Raw genomic sequence first — 18,169 nt, 5'->3', positions numbered from 1 at the left:
TTTTTTCCCATTGGACATCTTAGGCTATTTAGGCTGTGTATATAGATGTGGTACCTGGTCTCAAGACTGGTATAGGAAGATAAGCTGGAAAAGAGAGCCCCTTTCAGAGTAAACCCAGAAATACAGAGTCTCATGGAACTGCACTAAGGCATGGGGAGGGCTCAGAATTTCATGTGTAAGTGTTACTCTTGGACCTTACTGTTTGACAGATGAATGTAGAGAACCTAAATGAAAAACACAGCAAGACTTAAGATACAGGAACATAATAGAAAGCCTTGAGTGAATAGAAGAAATATTGTGACCCTGGGGACCAAATCTGAGATTTAAAATGATAGAAGGTCTTTGGAGTGGGTGTTTGGCTTAGCAGTTAAAATACCTGCATGTTATGTCTCAGAACCTGGATTCCAGGCCCTGCTCCCACTGCTTGCTGAGTGTAAGTCCTGGGAGGTGCCAGTGACGGCCCAAGTAGCTGGGTCCCATGGGAGACATGGGTTGTAAGCCTGATCCGACCTGGCCTTTGGGGAGTCTGGGGAGTAAGCTAGCAGGTGAGAGCTGGCTTTGATAAATCTAGAAATGTCGTACAGTGATGGGATATTTGGGCTGGAGCATATAGCAGGTGATTTTGAAATTTATCTTCTATAAGAAATCAAATGAAAATGGCCAAGAAACTACCTGAAGAAGAAATGTAATCAGGAGAGGTTTGACTTGCTAGGTATCAAGAGCTTTTATAAAACTAATTAAATGTGTTGTTAATGGCAGAAGAGTAGATTGGTCTTTGATGTGGAACAGAAGTAGTTAACACTAATAAAATAATTTTTCGAAGATAGTGTCTTCGAAGTCATGCTAAAACCAACCGACTGGCCATACATTCAAAGTCTAAAAGTAATAAATATTTAAATTTTAAAAGCTAACCTCTCAAGTCCCTGTGAAAATGCTAGGTACACATAACAGCCAAAGTCTTGGCAAAGAATGCAGTTAAAGGGCTCACACTTCCTAATTTTGAAGTTTACTGCAAAGCTAGTTAAGATAGGCACATAAATTAATGGAATAAAACTGCAGCTGGAAGTAAACCCCTGCCCTGAATGGCTGGTTGGTTTTTAGCAGGGAGACCAGGACAGTTCAACAGGAAAAGAATACTCAAACTGGAAAGGAGTAGTCAGATTGACAAGGAATGAAGTTAGAGACCTGCTTCATATCAGATACAAAAGTAAATTCAAAATGGTCAGCTAAATTTCTAAGTAAAATAGTTTGAAAATTAGAATGATCCAAGACCTAAATGTTAGAGCTAAAAGTGGTAAGTCTATTAGAAGAAAACAGAGCTAAATCTCCCTGACCTTGGATTTGGCAAAGGATATTTAGATATGACATCAAAAGTATGAGCAATTAAAAAACAGATCAGTTGGACTTCAACATTTGAGACCTTTTTCAACATTTAAGACCTTTTTTTTTCAAGGGACACCATTTACAAAGTGAGGAGGGCAAAAAAAATAGAAAAAATTTGCTAAATCACCCAAGTAGGGACGTGTCCCAAGAAAATGAAAAGAATACTGCCTAATGGAAAAGATGTGCCATTTCCAAATGGGCCAAGGTTGTTTCTCGAAAGAAATACAAAGACCAGTCAACACTTGAAAAAATGCTTGTCAGTTTTTAGGCACTAACGAACTACAAATGATGCCACAGTGTAACATCTCTCTTGCTTACCTGCACAGGTGAGACACAAAGACAGTAAGCAGTGATGGCTACGCACCACGCTGATCCCTGGCAGGGATGTGGCGGTGCAGCCACTTGGGAAGACAGCCCGGGCACAGTGCTCATCAGGGCTGAATGCAGTACCATGTGACTCAGCAGATCTGCTCCTAGATGTGCCCCTGGGAGAAATGCAGACATGTCCATACAGAAATCTTGCCCACAAACGTTCATGGCAACATTCTTCATCAGTAGCCCCAAAGCGGAAACAACCTGAGTATCCGTCTGTCCGCTCTTGAGGGGGATAGACAAAATGTGCTGTGACCATACATGGAAATATCAGCATAAAAGCAGTGAAATTCTGAGGCGTACTGCCACACAGATGGCCTTTGACCTCTGACAACATCTTGCTAAAGGAAAGACTAAAGCGGAAGAGCCAGATAGGATTCTGTTTGTGTGAACTGTCCAGCATCGGGCACTCCTTAGAGACAGAAGTATTGCTACGGCCTCCAGGGGCTGTGGAGGGAGAAAGTTACTTGCTCTTCGGTATGGAGTTTCTTGGTGGAGAGATGAGAGTGTCCTGACATTAGACTCATTGATGACGGTTGCCCAAGTCTGGGAATATCCTGAAACCACCAAGCTGTGCCCTTTAAAGAGTGTGTTGTGTTCATTGTCTCTGAGTAAAGGGGTTATTTTAAAATAGGTTCTGAGTAAAGATAATACACCTAATTCCTCTCGCTCACAAATCCCCCTAGAAAGTACTACACCGTGCTTTGGAACACACCTGCCTGCAGGTTCAGGGAGAATAGGCAAGACATCAACAGCAAATTGAGACCTGGAGTGGGGCTGCAGGAGCTGGCTGACCTAGCACCTTCCAGACTGGCGTCTGGGAAGCCAAAAACCAGCCAGGGCGCCTCACCAGAGCCCGGGCTTGGCGGCACTTGGTGCCTCTCAGAGCAGTGGGAGGCGCAGTGCTGAAGTCGGTCTTGGCTGGTTCAGAGCTGTTTGAATAGGTCAGAGCCATAGCACCCCGCCTGTGGGAGAGCTGTCCCTGAGCCAGCCTCAGGCTCCTTGCTCTGCAGTGGGCTCTGTCCTGGGGGACACTCGGCCCTGCCAGGGCCCCTAGCCGTGTGTGTAGCTGCGCTCAGGCCAGACAGCCTCTGCTCGCTGCGTTTCCTTTGCTCATGCGTCATGTCCGGCAGCCTTGGAGCAGCCCAGACCTGGAAGGGGGAGACGCTGGGAAGGGGGAGCACAGGGATTGAGTTAGGGGTGTACTGTTTGAACAGCAGTTTGTAGGGACATTTTGAGGGAGGTTTTAGTAAAACAAGCCAGAAATTACAGACCAAAGAGTTGGAAGCATACCAGTGTGCCTATTTTGATCGTGATTATTTTAAAACTATAGGGAAAACTAGATAAAAAAGAAATCACAGGGCAGCAGAGCGATAAAGGTGAGTTAGCTCAGTAGAAACCAAGCCGGTATAGCCGGGCATGTTCAGGTTGTTCCCCAAGGCAGTAAGAGAGTGGGGTGGGATTTCAGGGATAGGTGACTGATAGTCTCATGGAAGATGAGGAGCAAGCTGTAGGGCCACCTTGAAAAGCCATTTGCATTTCTGGTACATTTAACCAAAAAGACTATGTGAAGCCAGCAGAACTCAGGGAGCATTTAGGGTTAGTCACTGCACCAAAACTCTGGAGACAGCCCTGAAGTCTTACCATCTACCCATGAAAGAAGTGTAAGACCGGCCCTAAACCTCACAACAGCTGTTTAAAAAATTATATATATATATATATATATATATATATATATATATGGGGAGGGAGTAGGGAGTGTGGAAGGGGGAATGAGTCTAAGGGACTATATTATGAAAAAGAATTAAAAAAAAATTTTGTTGTTTTATTGGGAAGCCAGATCAGATTTATGGAGAGAAGGAATATAGATCTTTGGTCCAGCCACAGGTTCACTCCCCAAATAGACAGAGGCCAGGAGCTTCTTCCGGGGCTCCTATGTGGATACAGGGACACAAGGCTTCAGGCTGTCCTCTACTGCTTGCTAGGCCACAAGCAGGGAGCTGGATGAGAAGTGGAGCAGCCGGGACAGGAACCGGCACCCGTATGGGATCCTGGCATTTGCAAACCAGTTGAGCCACCTGTACCCTCCCTCTCCTGAACAGTCCTGCGGGTGTGTGTGTGTGTGTGTGACCAAGAAGCTGGGGAGGAGAGGGGCATTTTGAGCCATCAGGGGTAGCACCTTGGCAGTCAGCTTTGCTTAGGAATGAGTGACCTTTTTTAAATTGTCATTCATTCCTTCCCTCTATAAATAGTATTCACTTTGGTTGTTGGGGAGGCATATGAAGGTTTACCAGCTTAAGGCCCACAAGCCCCAGACCCGTGTGTGGGAGGGCAGCTAGCACCATGGGGGGAGGACAGGCATATGAAGTCAGGAGGACCAAGTGAACGAGGCCGCTGCTTTGCCTCAACACACACACACACGCACACACACACACCACAGCCTCTTCCACTCCCTGTGTGCCTCTAGCACCGAGCTGGGCCTTCACTCCCAGGGCGGGTTTGGGATAGATGTTCCCCAAGGAGTTTTATCTGTTGAGAAGAAAAGACCGAACAAATACTAACTTTGGGGAGTCAGAAAACTTGAGCCAGATCCCACAGTACACTATACATACATTCAGAGCTCCTCACCAGCGCTTTCGAACCCCCAGTTGTATATTTGAGTAGGAACACAAGAATTGCCACACATTTAAGGAAAGCATTTCATAGTAAAAATGCTAATAAAGACTAAACAAACAGAAGAAAAAACTTGGAGGAAACAGACTGTTAAGAGAGAAGAAATTTTTTCACAGCCATCACTAAGATCCTTAGATAAGAAGGCATCAACACAAAAACAAGATCTTGAAAAACAAGATCTCATTAAAAAAAAAAAGACATCCTGAAAATTTAGAAAAACTCTTGGATATTAAACAGTTTGGTAGCAGAAACGAAGGTTCTTTGGAAGTACTGGAAGATTAACAGTATTTGAAAACATATCAGAGAACCACCAGCCAACCAGAGAATTGACATCAAAGTTATAAAACAGTTTCAGAAGAAAACAAATAAAAAGATGATAAAGTTGTTTTAATCCTAGATCTAAAGATTATAAATTATCAAAAATCAAAGTGGTCTTGTGAGGACCCAGCAAAAAATGGATAGGAGTAAACCTGTAAGGTACATTACTGTGAAAGTTTACAACCCTGTGAGCTTGCCTAAAGAAAATTAAACAAAACAGGTCAGATACAAAAGGTGGGAAGCAGGGTGCCTACTGCCACGGCAGCACTGGAAGGCTAGAAGCCAAGAAAATTAAAATTAAAATTAAAATTTTGAATGACAGGGCTCGGTGTGGTAGTCTGGTGGCTAAAGTCCTCGCCTTGAAAGCCCCGGGATCCCATGTGGGCGTCGGTTCTAATCCCGGCAGCTCCACTTCCCATCCAGCTCCCTGCTTGTGGCCCGGGAAAGCAGTTGAGGACGGCCCAAAGCCTTGGGACCCTGCATCCACGTGGGAGACCTGGAGGAGGCTTCGGGCTCCTGGCTTCATACTGGCTCAGCTCTGGCCATTGCGGCAGCTTGGGTAGTGAATCAGCAGACGAAGATCTTCCTTTCTGTCTCTCCTCCTCTGTATATCTGACTTTCCAGTAAAAATTTAAAAATAAAATGAAATAAATCTTTTTAAAAGTTTATGCATTTCTTCTCAATGCAAAGTTAAAGATTGTTCATGTGCTGGTTCACTTCCCAGCTGGCTGTAAGTCTAAAGCCAGTGCCAGGAATGTAGAGCGCCATCTAGGTCTGCCACACGGGTGACAAGGGGCTTGAGCATTCGGGTTGTTTTCCACTGCTTTTCCAGGAGGGAGTTGGATTGCAAGCAGAGTGGCCGAGGCAGGAGCCAATATTCCCACAGGCTGCTGATTTCCTGGAGGTGGTCCGACCTCCTGTCCCTAGGCGCTCCTCTTCTCAGCAGGCGATATCGAGCGCCTGGGCCCTGGCCATCCACTGCGGAGACCAGAGGGAGTCCTCCACTCCTGCTCTTAGCTTAGACCAGCCCTGGCCGTTGTGGGCATCTGGGGAGTGAATCAGCAGACAGAAAATCTCTCTCACACTGATACTCGGCTTTTCAAATAAACGTTGAAAAAATCAGAATGGTTATTAGAAGTATAAATTGGCAAATAAAAAATTATGATATATGTAAAGGGGGTCCAATGTGGTAGCCTAGTGGCCAAGGTCCTCACTTTGTATGCACTGGGATCCCATATGGATGTTAGTTCGTGTCCTGTCTGCTCCGCTTCCCATCCAGCTCCCTGCTTGTGACCTGGGAAAGCAGTCAAGGACGGCCCAAAGCCTTGGGACCGTGCACCCGCGTGGGAGACCTGGAAGAAGCTCCTGGTTTCAGATCGGCTCAGCACCAGCTGTTGCAGCTACTTGGGGAGTGAGCCAGCAGACAGGAGATCTTCCTCTCTGTCTCTCCTTCCCTCTGTATATCTGACTTTCCAATAAATAAACCTTTGAATAAAGAAAGAAAATTACATAAATGTTCGCATGTATACATGTACATACCTGTACACATATGTATCGGTATACTGAGATTTGGAATATTTTTCTGTTTGAATGTGCCAAGTTTTTAGCTCTTCTCTCCCTCTTTCCCTCTTTCCCCTGTTCTCCCTTTCTCTCTTTTATCTCTTTTTTTCTTTTGATATTTCAAGTTTTCACTGATGAAAATCTATTTTTTCTTTTAAGGGAGTTAACTGTAAAAGGTAAAATACTTTTAAATGCCAAATAAGCTTTAGACATTTTTCTTTATTTATTTTTTAAAGATTTATTTAATTGAAAGGCAGAAATAAAGAGAGGAAGAGACAGGAAGATCTTCCACCGGATGGTTTACTTCCCAAATGGCTGCAACTGCTGAGGTTGGGCCAGGCTGAAGCCAGGAGCCTGGAACTCCGTCAGATCTCCTATAGGGGTGGCAGGGGCGCAGGTGCCATCCTCTGCTGCTTTTCCCAGGCACGTTAGTGTGGAGCAGCTGGGATTCAAACTGGTGTTCATATGGGAAGCCAGCACTGCGAGTGACAGCTAATCCACTGTGCCACGAAGGTAAGGTTTAGACTTGAGGGTAAAGTTTGGTCAAGCTAGGAGGGAGGGAGACATTCCATTTGAGCAATGTGGCCCTGTGTCCATATGGTCCTTCTCATGGTCTGAACTGTCCTGGTGAAATGAACTTTAAAATCTTCACATTTGGATCAGGGAAGTCTGAAGAGTCTGGATGTGCAGAGTGAGCAAGCGGCCGCCTGGCTGCCTCGGTGTCGTGTTGGCTGGGCTGGGGGAGACTGGCACCCCTTCGAGGGGCTGCCTCGGTGTCATGTTGGCTGGGCTGGGGGAGACTGGCACCCCTTCGAGGGGCTGCCTCGGTGTCGTGTTGGCTGGGCTGGGGGAGACTGGCACCCCTTCGAGGGGCTGCCTCGGTGTCGTGTTGGCTGGGCTGGGGGAGACTGGCACCCCTTCGAGGGGCTGCCTCGGTGTCGTGTTGGCTGGGCTGGGGGAGACTGGCACCCCTTCGAGGGGCTGCCTCGGTGTCGTGTTGGCTGGGCTGGGGGAGACTGGCACCCCTTCGAGGGGCTGTCTGGCAGTCTGAGTGACCTGGAGCGAGTCCTGGAGTTTAAAAGGGACGTCAGGGAAAACTAAGGAAATCCGGCTAAGATTGAGACATTCGAGTCTGTTGTGTTGGTTCTTTAACCGAGGTGATAGGAACCGGGGAGAGGGTAGGGGCACGTGGGTTGTATGTTTTCACAGGCGACCTGAAATCTTGTAAAAGTTGTAAATGTGCACTTTTAGAATACAAAGTGCTTGTAAGGTATTCTTCCAGGAGGGAGATAACTACTCTTGACTGAAGCTGGAAGTCATCAGAAGTTATGCGTGACTGCCAGTGGAGTGGTGGGAATGCCAAGGGCTCTGTTAGAACTGTGTGGCACACCTAAGTTGAGGGCAGCACACCCATGGTCTGCGTGGACAGCCTCCCCTCACTGCTGGCCTCCCAAGGGCCAACAGCCCTTCCTGGTGCCACGGTGTGCCCGGATCAAACAGGGCTGACCAGTTCATGTGAAGAGAACGCCGCAGTGCGAGTGGGAGAAAGCAGGAGCCCAGGTTGTTCCTGGTTCTCACATGGACAGGTGCCGTGCCCCAGGACTGGCCAGCACACCTCTTGATCTGCTTCCTCATTTCCAAAAAATGAGATGATTGCACTGGGCCGAGAGGAAGTTTTCTGTGACAATTTATTGTTCCATAAATACTGTGATTCATCCTTTCTTTCTTTCTTTCTATTTATTTATTTATTTATTTATTTATTTATTTCTGAGAAGCAGACTTAACAGAAACACCAAGAGAGAGATCTTCCATCCTCTGGTCTACTCCCCAAATGGCCGCCGTGGCCAGAGCTGAGCCAGTCCAAAGCCAGAAGCCAGGAACCTGGGGCCCAAGGACTTAAGCCAGTCTTCCATGTTCTCCCAGGCCATAAGCAGAGAGCCGGATCAGACCTGGAGAGCAGCTAGGATTAGAACCAGTGCCCATATGGGATGCCAGGGCTTTCAGGGAAAGGTTGAGACATTGCACCAGCCCAAATACTGTGATTCTTCAGATACACAAACAATAGAATCCATGTTCCTGATTTCTAGCCCCTGATTGTGCTGAATTTCAAGGTGGAGTCATTCTAAAGACTTCTGGAACAGTCTTAGTAGGTCCCACCTTCCTCCGCAGGCTCTTGGCCTGGAGATTATTTTTAGGTTAACTGGAGGGATCCTCCATTTTATGGGCCCCCCGGGTAGGTAGGCTGTGTTCTGAGCTGGGTCCAGCTCCAGGCCAGACAGTGAGCAGCACCACCTGCTCCACTGCCGTACCCAGCAGCTGCAGTGTCTGCTTTGGGAAAGGCCCCTGGGGTTCCAGGAGGAAAGGGACTTCTCTCTCCTGGAAACTTTCTCCTTTAGGTCTGAGAAAGGGAAGAGCCCGTGCCTCCCTCCCCCCAGTAATTATATAGCCAGAGATGATTTGTTTACAAGAAGCCACGTGAATCAGCGATCCCTGCAAGGGTTAACGCTCCTAAATTACGGGGCTGGGTTAACAATAAACAGGATGTCCTCCAGAAATTAAATTTAAACCTCCGTGACTCAGGCGGGCCCATCCCCTCAACGGATCCTTGTCGTCTGGGGTTATTATCGGTGGTTAATTATACCGTTGGGTTTAGCACCGGAGCTGGTCACTTTTGGACCAGATGAGAGCAGAAGAGCGGTGTGGAGGTAGCACAGGGAATGGAGTGAGAACTTTGAACAGAGGAGCTTCTGCCAGGGCCTGGAACCGGCAGGAGAGCAGTGAGCTGGGCTGGTGGAAAACCCTTCCCCCTGCTGACCCGCCCGCCTCACCAGGGGGCTCTTGGCCCGCTTCCTGGGAGCTGTTAGGATAACCCTGTGTTGGCTTCCCTGCCCTGGCTGTAGTGGTTTCCTTGAGGAAGCTTCTAAATTATCTGATTTAGGGCCCGGCGGCGTGGCCTAGCGGCTAAAGTCCTCGCCTTGAACGCCCCGGGATCCCATATGGGCGCTGGTTCTAATCCCGGCAGCTCCACTTCCCATCCAGCTCCCTGCTTGTGGCCTGGGAAAGCAGTCGAGGACGGACCCTGAACCCGCGTAGGAGACCTGGAAGAGGTTCCCGGCTTCGGATCAGCGCAGCACCGGCCATTGCGGCTCACTTGGGGAGTGAATCATCGGACGGAAGATCTTCCTCTCTGTCTCTCCTCCTCTCTGTGTATCTGACTTTGTAATAAAAAATAAACAAATCGTTAAAAATAATAATAAAAATAAATTATCTGATTTAATCCTTTCATCCTACAAAGTAGGAAATTAAGCCCCAATGCAGGAGTTAGCAATCCACGGGCAACCTGCTTCTCCGAGGTAGAGGCTGGGCTGGGGGCTCGGCCCGAGACTCCTAGACCGCGACCTGGCTTCTGTTTGGCCAAGCCGCCCTCCGTGCCTAAGTGGGAAGCCTGCACGCTGAGCAGTAGTCAGTTCAAGGCAGAAGTCTTCTCTTGGGCCACTTTTAGATTGTGTCCGTCTTCCCAGGGATGTATCCTTGGCCCCAGCCCTCATCAGTGGCCCTGTAAGGGTGGTTATTTCTCCCCAGCCTGCCCCTCTGTGGGCAGGCAAAAAAAAAGCACCTCACACAGATGACCATGATTTCCTGGTGAGATTCTGTTTAAAGGTGTGTTTTTCAAGGCTGATGCTCCTACAGCGGGTGTGTGATTCCCGATGCCAGGGCCGCTCCAGACGCAAGGTTCAGGGTGCAGCCTGTGGTGGGGTCTATGCTTTGCCGTCAGCCTCGCCTTCTCGGGGCGTGCCAAGTGCAGACTGAGCAGAAACGGGCTTGGGTCAGAAGCCTGCCATCCAGTCCTGCATCTGTCAGAGCCCAGAGGATGGCCCTCCTGGCACTGAAGCTGCATGCCCACAGCCCGTCACCCGCCAGGACACAGGGAGAAGGTGCCATGTCTGCAACTGTCCTGGGCAACGTGTCCGTCCTTCATTTGCCATCCCCCCCACAAGCCCCCGTTCTCACAGTGTCCCTCTCTCTCTGTTTCGTAGGATTCCTTTCAAGATTGGGCAGCCCAAGAAGCAGATTGTCCCCAAAACAGTGAGTAACCCCGCTCTTGCCCTCAGAGATGGGGCATTGTTTCATGGTTCATATAGAACCGGGGCTTTACCTCGGCACGTCTTGGGCTGGAAGGAACGCAGGTTGGGGACATCGTTCGGCGTCGTGCAGGCCTGGAGCCTGTGTTGGCAGAGGCCTCTCGGCTGGGACCCTTTCTCCCCTGGGCCAGCCTGGACTCTTCCCCAAGCTCGCAGCGGGGGACAGGGTGAGAGGAGGACTTACCAAGGTGTGGAGGGCAGCGCTGCTGCTGAGCGTCCACTGCCCAGAAAGTTCCGGAAGCACTAGAGCCCACCAGACAAGCCCAGGGCTTTACTCTGAGCATCTCTGCTGCCTAGAAGACCAGGTGGCTTCCCCTCGCTTTGCGCTGCCAGCCTGTGTTACCAGCTGGGCTCCCGAGGCCCTCGGTGGGAGAGCCTCTGACTGCCACTCCATGCAGCCTCCTAGCTCTTATCCTTATTTTACCCAGAAAGCGGCAGAGGGGAAGAGTCACAGTTTGTTAGAGGGAGCTGGACTCCCACAGGGACCGGCCGGCCAGCCCTGCGGACGCTCTCGGACTGTGATGAGCCTGTTCCGGTGTGACTGGAAGCACACGGGTTTGGGCTTTGGCCAGTACTCTTGCCGTAGTGCTTAATGGGTGCTGTCTCCGGGGTTGGAGGGTCATAGCCCAGTGTAGCCTCTTCAGCACCCTAACCTGCAGAGCTGAGCGTGTCTCTTGCCTCTAACGTGGAAGTCTCTCGCAGTAGGGCCTCTCAAGTGGCAGCCCAGAAAGCCCAGCGCTTGCACCGGCTCTGGTCCCAGCCCTCCCTGGCCGTTTTCCCAGTTTTAGGCCAACTTCTCCCCTCCTTGGCTCAGTTCTCAATCATAGGGAAGATACTGTTTCAGTTTGGCTGGAAGTGGGGCACACACCTGACCAGAGCTTTCATCTTTGGGAAATCCAAAGGAAGTGGGTCTGATTTGAAAGAGTTCGCTCCCATGGCAGGGGCCAACCACCTGCAGCGGCCCAGGGAATTGGTGTTGGAATGCCTAGTGCTGGCATTACTGTCCAAGCGGGCAGGTGTGGCTGGGGGCCTCCAGGGTTTAATCCACTGCAGATCTGAAAGTAAAATGGTTTTGAAAAGGGTCGTTCATCCTGCCCCCAACACCCCAGCCTCTGGGAGTAGACTTGGTTCTGCACAGAGAAGAAAGCGCGAGGGTGCCGCCTCCAGCTCTTCTGCCTCGTTGGCTTGTGGAAGCCCCTTTCCTCTAAGGATAGGTCTGACGGGAAAGGAGGTGCACGCAGGGCTTCGCTGATCCTTCCTGACACACCCGTCGGCCTGGAAATGAACCTCTGTCCAGAGATTCCAGAAGCCAGGTTTGGGAAGCACATGTGACCCTGGGGAATTCCTTGTCTGGGAGCTTTGGTCTCTTCTTGATAAGATGACCACAGGTACACGCAATCTCCCACGGGGAAAACATCGACTGCTGTCCAGGAGGCAAGTGGGTTCAGCTCTCTAAGCCATCAGGGATCGGCCTGTCCTGGGCAGCTCAGTCCTCGAGCCGCGAAGTGGGGAGGCTGCGCCTTTGATCTCGCACGAGGAGCTGGAGCCAAGGGGCAGCCTGGAATAGAGTTAGACGCATCCCCAGCTGTGGCTCCTCACCTCCCCTGTGAAGTGTAATAAATACAGCAAGACCCTGCTTCCTCGGCGCCTCGGTCTCCACCCCAACACCCCCTTCCTGGTCCCTAGGACAGGTGTGGGCTGTGCGGCTGTCTCCCTGTCTCCTGCCCACCCCCCACTCCCAGGCCCCAGCACGATGGTGACGCACTCTCCTGGTTGTTGCCCAAGTCCTCGCAGGGAGGGGAACAGATGTGGCCGCTGGATTATTGGAAGTCACGGCACCCTTGTCATGGGAAGACGCTCATGTTATCTTCAGGGAGTTTCAGGGGTTCTGGCTCAAGGCACCACCTGGGAGACACAAAGGTAGCATTGTGTGTTTGCCCTCGCCACTCTTCCCGTGCCCAGGTTTACTCGGCGCCAAGGGAAGACCCAGAGGCCCCTCGACCTCCTGTTCCTGATCTCATGGGCCCAGAAAGTGGGCAGTGCAGCATTGTGGATGTGCAGCAAGAAGCCACTCCTCCCTGCATCTGTGGGGGAGGGTGGAGGAGCACTCTCCCCAGCTCTGCACACCCTGCCACGGGGTCTGCAAGGCCAGGGCAGCCTGGGTCTGCCGCATAAAGCAAAGCAGGCACCAGGGCTCCTGGCTACGTAGTACCCTGTGACTCCTCACAGAAAGGCTCCCTTGAGCCTCCTATCTTGAGAAGGATCCCATGGGGGCATCCGCAAAGGGGAGACATCATCCACAGGAGCACCCCTGAAGAGTGGTTCTCTGAACCCTCGCTGTGCCTTAGTTCTGCTCCTGGTCACCTGTCACCTTTCTCGCTTTGCGGTGAGCAGAAGCTGGGGTGAGAACTCAGTCTGTGTGTTCCTTTCACCCGTACTGAGTTCCTGCTGTGTGCCAGGCCCTGACCCAGACAGTGGACAGCACACCCCTTCCCTCCCATCCAAGGTCGGAGAAGGCAGAGGGCAAGCGGAGGGTAGTGTCACTGTGCTGCCCTGGCCAGCCTGGCCTGAGCCCCTGACCATCCATGCACATGTGTTTACACTTGCCTTGTTGATTGGGCTCCAGCTGCCTTTTTTGGCAGGGACATCAAGCAAAGATGTTCAGATCTCTCCTTGGCTCTTTCCCTTGGAGTCCATATACCTTGGAATGCGGCTGCAGTGTGTCCCTTTGTTCCCTTAGCCATTAGCTGAGGGTTTGGAATTCTGGAGGAGGTGGCCACTGGGACCAGTGAGCTGTGGCGCGAGCTGCACCTGGCTCCGAGCAGCAGGGCAGGTGAAAGGTTGTGAACATGGGCCTGAGGCTGTCGGGTGGCTCTGAGCACATGGAGCGCCTTCTGCCCACCATGCAGCTTGGCAGCCAGCGTGAGACCCCGAGAGCTTCTGCTCCGCCAGCATGATCCAACCCAGCTGGAAACCCAAGGTCCCTCTCTGTGCAAGTCCGAGCAGTCCCCAGCCAGGAGCCCAGGTGTTCTCTGCCCGCCCACACGTTGCAGCACACCAGGGGATTGCAAAAGCAGGGCCAGAGCGCCAGGGGCTGCCTCTGGGCTTGGGCACTTGCTCCTGCCTCCCCTCCCAGACAGTTCCCACTCGGAGTCTGTGGAAGCTTGACCAAGGAATACTTAGCTACTTTTTGGAAATAGATACTTTCATGTAGAAAGACCCTGCCATTCGGATTTCTCTCTCCTTCTCCTTCTCTCTCTCTCTTTCTGTCTCTGTCAGAGGTGAGAAAGAGACTTGTCCAGCAAGAGAGAGCAGTAACAGTGTGACCTGACCAGGGTCTTCCATGCTTCCAACTGCCAATCCTCTCTGCCAGCGGGCCACCAGCCGCATGCGTGCCCTGGACGGCAGGTCGCATCTGCTCCAGGGAGCAGGAGGGGAGTAAGGAACTGAGTCCATGCTCGGGTCGGAGGAGGCTGGCATCATGCTCTGTGTCTGTGCCTTTAGTCTTCAAGCCACCAGGGCCACCAGAGTCACTCCACTGTGTGAGTCACCTGGAGCATCCCGTAAGACAGAAGAATCAAGTGAGGCTTTGTGCTGTCAGGCGAGGGAGCTGCTGGCCTAGGCCTTGATGCCTTTGTCCCACATTGGGACATCCCGATTAGATTCCTGCTCCCAGCTCCAGCGTCCTGCCAGAGCAGGAGACTCAAGAAGGCCGCCCCCGTGGGGGGCTGGATTGACACTGCACCTTGAGCTGTGACCCAGCCCCAACCATCACAGGCGTTTGGGGACTGAATGAACCATCAGATGGGGGTGGGGGGAGAGTTGCTCGCTCTTTGCTAATTTAAAACAAAACAAAACAAAAAGTCTATGCTTGATCTGCCTCTGCTCGTTCCACTGCGGAGAAGAGGCTAGACTGACACCCAGGTGCAGCCCGGGCAAAGGCCCAGGCAGAGCCCCTTCTCTCCAAAACAGGACCTCCCACCTGCAGCAGTCAGGGGCATAGTCTGTCAGCCCACACCGAACCCCAGCAGCAGGCAGGTGTACGGCCTGTGAGGACACCCTAAGCCAACATGGAGGCCCACCTGCTGGGTCTCCCCGTCCCGTGCCACACACCTCTGTGCCCTTCCGCCTGCCTGGGTGGGTCTCAGTCCATGTAGAGCCCCTTGGCTGCCCCTAGGGGGAAAGCGGGGGTGCCAAGAAGCAGGCACCCAGCTTGGCGCCTCGTTCCCCGAGGGAGCAAAGAAGCAGAGCCACAATGCGCCGCTACTTGCCTGGCCAGCCCGTCTGGGAGGAGAGTCCCGCTTCCTCAATCAGACACTTCATTAACTTGGGAACACAGGGGTGCTGTGTCGTTAGTGATGTGCTGGTGCTTGTAGGGACTGGGGGAGGGGCAGGGTGTGGAAGGAGTTTCAGGTGGCTGGGAGATTTTTTCCATCATGCTGTCATTTCTCTGATGATTGAGTTAAGCTTTTTTTTTTTTTTTTTTTTTTTTTTTTTTTTTTGCGCAGGTGGAGAGAGACTTTGAAAGAGAGTATGGAAAACTCCAACAGTGAGTGTCAAGCCCCAGAAACACAAGGCGGGAGCCTGGGCAGAGCGCCGGCCTCCTGCCAGGCCTCACTTCCCCTCTCCCCCACCATACTCCACCCCTGACCTACGTCAGCTCCCCATGGCGCAAGCAGTGGGTTCCCCTTGGCCTCAGTGGCACCCCAGAGAACCAAGAGCAGCTCAGACCATAACTCTGAACCCTGGTACGCAGCCACGCATGTGAGAGTGGTAGCGTTTGGCTGCTTGGCCTCATGCAGAGCTGGTCTGGCACTGTGGCCAGAGGGAAGAGTCCCCAGAGAGATAAAGGGCACCTCTCCTTCCTGGTGGACACCCAAGAGCATCTGTTTAACTTGGAGAGAGGTGATAAAATAAGGAGAGGGGTTACTCAGTGAGGCCCGGGATACCCAGGCTTGTCCCCTGCCGTGCAGGCTGGAAGAGCAGACCAAGAAGCTGCAGAAGGACATGAAGAAGAGCACAGATGCCGACCTGGGTAAGTACCACCTGCCCAGCATCCAGCACAAGGCGGGGAAGGAGTGGGGAACCTTCCTCCTACAGCCCCCTCGGAGCTGGCTGAAGTCCCTCCCACTGATGGGGAGACCCTCCAGTCCCCATGGAGTTCTGAACAGATGCTGGCTGCTAGGCCTTCTAGGGTCCCGCTGAGGGTGGTACCCACAGTCTGTGGCAGCTCGAGCCTTGTTGTCTTTGTTAACACCCAAGCCATCTATCAGCTCAGGCTGCCCCAAGGAAAAAGGCACTTATTCTGACCTGGTAACAATGGTAGTCCCTGGGCCGGGGGTGTAGCACAGTGGTAAGTTGCTGCTTAATGTGCCTGCATGGGTATCAGAGGACCTGGGTTCTAGTCCTGGCGTCTGTTTCCAGTTTCAGCTCCTTGCTAATGCAGACCCTGGGAGGCAGCAGTGATAACTAGCCGTGTAGGAGACTCAGGTTGAGTTGCTGGTTCCCAGCGTCTGCCTAGCCCAGCCCCGGAGGAACCAGCAGCTGGGAGATGTCTCTCTTTGCCTTTCCCTGTCCCAGGCCTGGCAGGACCTGGTGGCGGTAACCGAAGCCACTGTGTGTGTGAGCAAGAGCTGAGTTAGAGCAGAGGGCAGTGTCTTGGAGGGTCTGTGTGCAAGTGCCAACGGTGCCTAGGAACAGCCAGAAGCCCAGGACAGCTGTGTGGGCTGAGAGCTTCTTTGGGATGAGGAGGGAGCAGGCCCAGGAGCCCCCTCACAAAGGCAGCTCTGACATGAGGAGCACTCAGAGCCTTAACTCCGGGCTGTGTGCTGTAGGGAGAGGCAGTGAGCGGCTGGGCCATGTGTGGGCCTGCCAGGCTCCTGGTGTGTGCACAGGACAAGAAGGGCTCTAGCCCCCTTTTTTCCCCAGCCCAGAACGCTAGACCCTAAAACCGGAAGTCAGCTGCTGGCTCCAGCGCTGCTGAGCTCTCGGTGCCTTCCTCCAAGAGACACGGGCAGCCCTAGTGCCCACCCTGCTGGCCAGCTGGAGGGTGAAGCAAGGTTGGTTCATACAGATCACTTGAACTGTCAGTGTCTAGGCACAGGACACCCTCCGGGCCACCGCCTCTTGTTGCCAGCCATCACTGTCGGTTGGCAGCAGCCTCCTCTTGTTGCCGGCCATCGCTGTCGGTTGGCAGCAGCAGCCAGGCTCCTCAGGTCTTGACCTTGACCTTGGCCCACGTGACCCATCTGCCGTCTCAGCACCAGCTGAGACCTGACATGCCTTGCTGAGGGCATGTGCTGTGTGTGCAGGAACCGTGCAGATTCCCTCAGAGAAGGGGTGCCTCGCCTACAGGCTGGCAGGGTCCATGCACACCAGCCCTGAGTGCTCAGGTCGGGCAGTGGCAGATCGCGTGCTGTGTTATGGTTCTGAAGCATTTGAAGCAAAGACCGGAGAACCGCCCCCTCCATCACCTCGGCTGAACTTGAGGTTTGCAGGGCACATGAGGTGTTTGCCAGCTAAAGGACACGCAAGCCCCTCTTCTCCGAGGATGGCCCCTGTCTCAGAGAAACCTGCCCCTGGTGTACACATTGCTTGTCCCCAGTAAGCCAGGGGGCAGCAGACACGAGTCCTCCCTGGGGGCCCTGGCCAATCTCAGTGTTGCTGTGGCTGCCTCAGGAGCAAGTCCAAGTGCTGAGCACAAGTACAGCCTCCAGGTGTCACCCCTCAGCAGAAGTGGGAGGCCACCCTGGCCCCTCTGGCGCCACACAGTGGAGGAGGAGCGTTGTGCACAGAGGCAGTGGTTGGGATCCCCCCACCCCTGGCAGTCAAGGTGCAGAGAAGGCATTGAGAGCCAGAACAACACACATTCCCTCCTGGGGGCAGCGGTGAGCCGTAGCCACCTGAGGTGCCTGCCTGCTCCTTGGCTGCGAACCGACCTGGACGCAGCACCTGCTCCCCAGGGTGGGGGCTTGTCCAAGTGTGGCCTGCCCCTCGCCACTAGCCCCCATTGTCTTCAAAGTGCGGCCCAGGCCCAGGTTGGCCTTGGTGGTTTCAGGTGTGAGGTACCTGGACTGCGTCTTCCTTGCTCATCCCCACAGCCTTTCTGGTCAGGCTTTGGCTGTGGCCATGACCGACCCTCCCTCTCTTCCTGCCTGTTTGCACACCACAGTGGCATTGTTAGTGAACATGAGAGGTCAAGGTTGGCTGTTTCCAAAGGTGTTACTTTGGAGCCATTTGGCATGTTAGGAGTGGGTGCGGAGGCTCATGTGGCTGTAATCAGAGGAATCCAGACTACACAGGTGACTCCTGGGCAGTGAAAGTGTGTGTGAGCCAGTAGCTGCTCTGCTGCTGCCGCACGCCTGAGACCCATATCTGGGCAGGCAGGGCTCAGTGCTTGTAGAACTTTGGTTTCCCCTAACCCCAACTCAGCTCAGCTCAGGCAAGGTGATGGTGGTGGGTGCAGGGGCTTCCGCTCCAGAGGGGCTGGAAGAAGGCCTTTTTCTGGGCTCCCTGGACAGCTGTTGTTCCAGAAAGGACCCTGCTTTCAGAATTGTCTCGTAGTTGGGCCTTTGCATGGCTGGTGGCTTCTCTGCTAGGCAGGCGGCAAGCTGGGCCAGTCATCTCTCAATGGCGGTGGCATTGGGTTCGGCTCTGCACACTCAAGGGGGGGTGCCAGGGCCCCAGGTGGCACTCAGGCTGTTGCTTTCACTCACTTCCAG

At 52.7% G+C, this 18,169-nt stretch overlaps 1 protein-coding gene across 1 annotated transcript in view; it reads left to right on the top strand.

Annotated features, from left to right (window-relative positions):
- BIN3 (bridging integrator 3) overlaps positions 1-18,169 on the top strand; it is a 39,669-nt gene that overhangs the window by 12,006 nt on the left and 9,494 nt on the right. Inside the window, exons 2-4 of the mRNA XM_004591368.3 lie at positions 10,344-10,392; positions 14,957-14,997; positions 15,422-15,483. Of these exons, the coding sequence (XP_004591425.1) occupies positions 10,344-10,392; positions 14,957-14,997; positions 15,422-15,483 (152 nt within the window). The remainder of the gene's footprint in view (positions 1-10,343; positions 10,393-14,956; positions 14,998-15,421; positions 15,484-18,169) is intronic.

Source organism: Ochotona princeps, chromosome 32 (assembly GCF_030435755.1).
Source record: "Ochotona princeps isolate mOchPri1 chromosome 32, mOchPri1.hap1, whole genome shotgun sequence".
Taxonomy (NCBI): Eukaryota; Metazoa; Chordata; class Mammalia; order Lagomorpha; family Ochotonidae; genus Ochotona; species Ochotona princeps.
The sequence above is the reverse complement of the archived record's forward strand: the minus strand, read 5'-3'. Positions and strand labels throughout refer to the sequence as shown.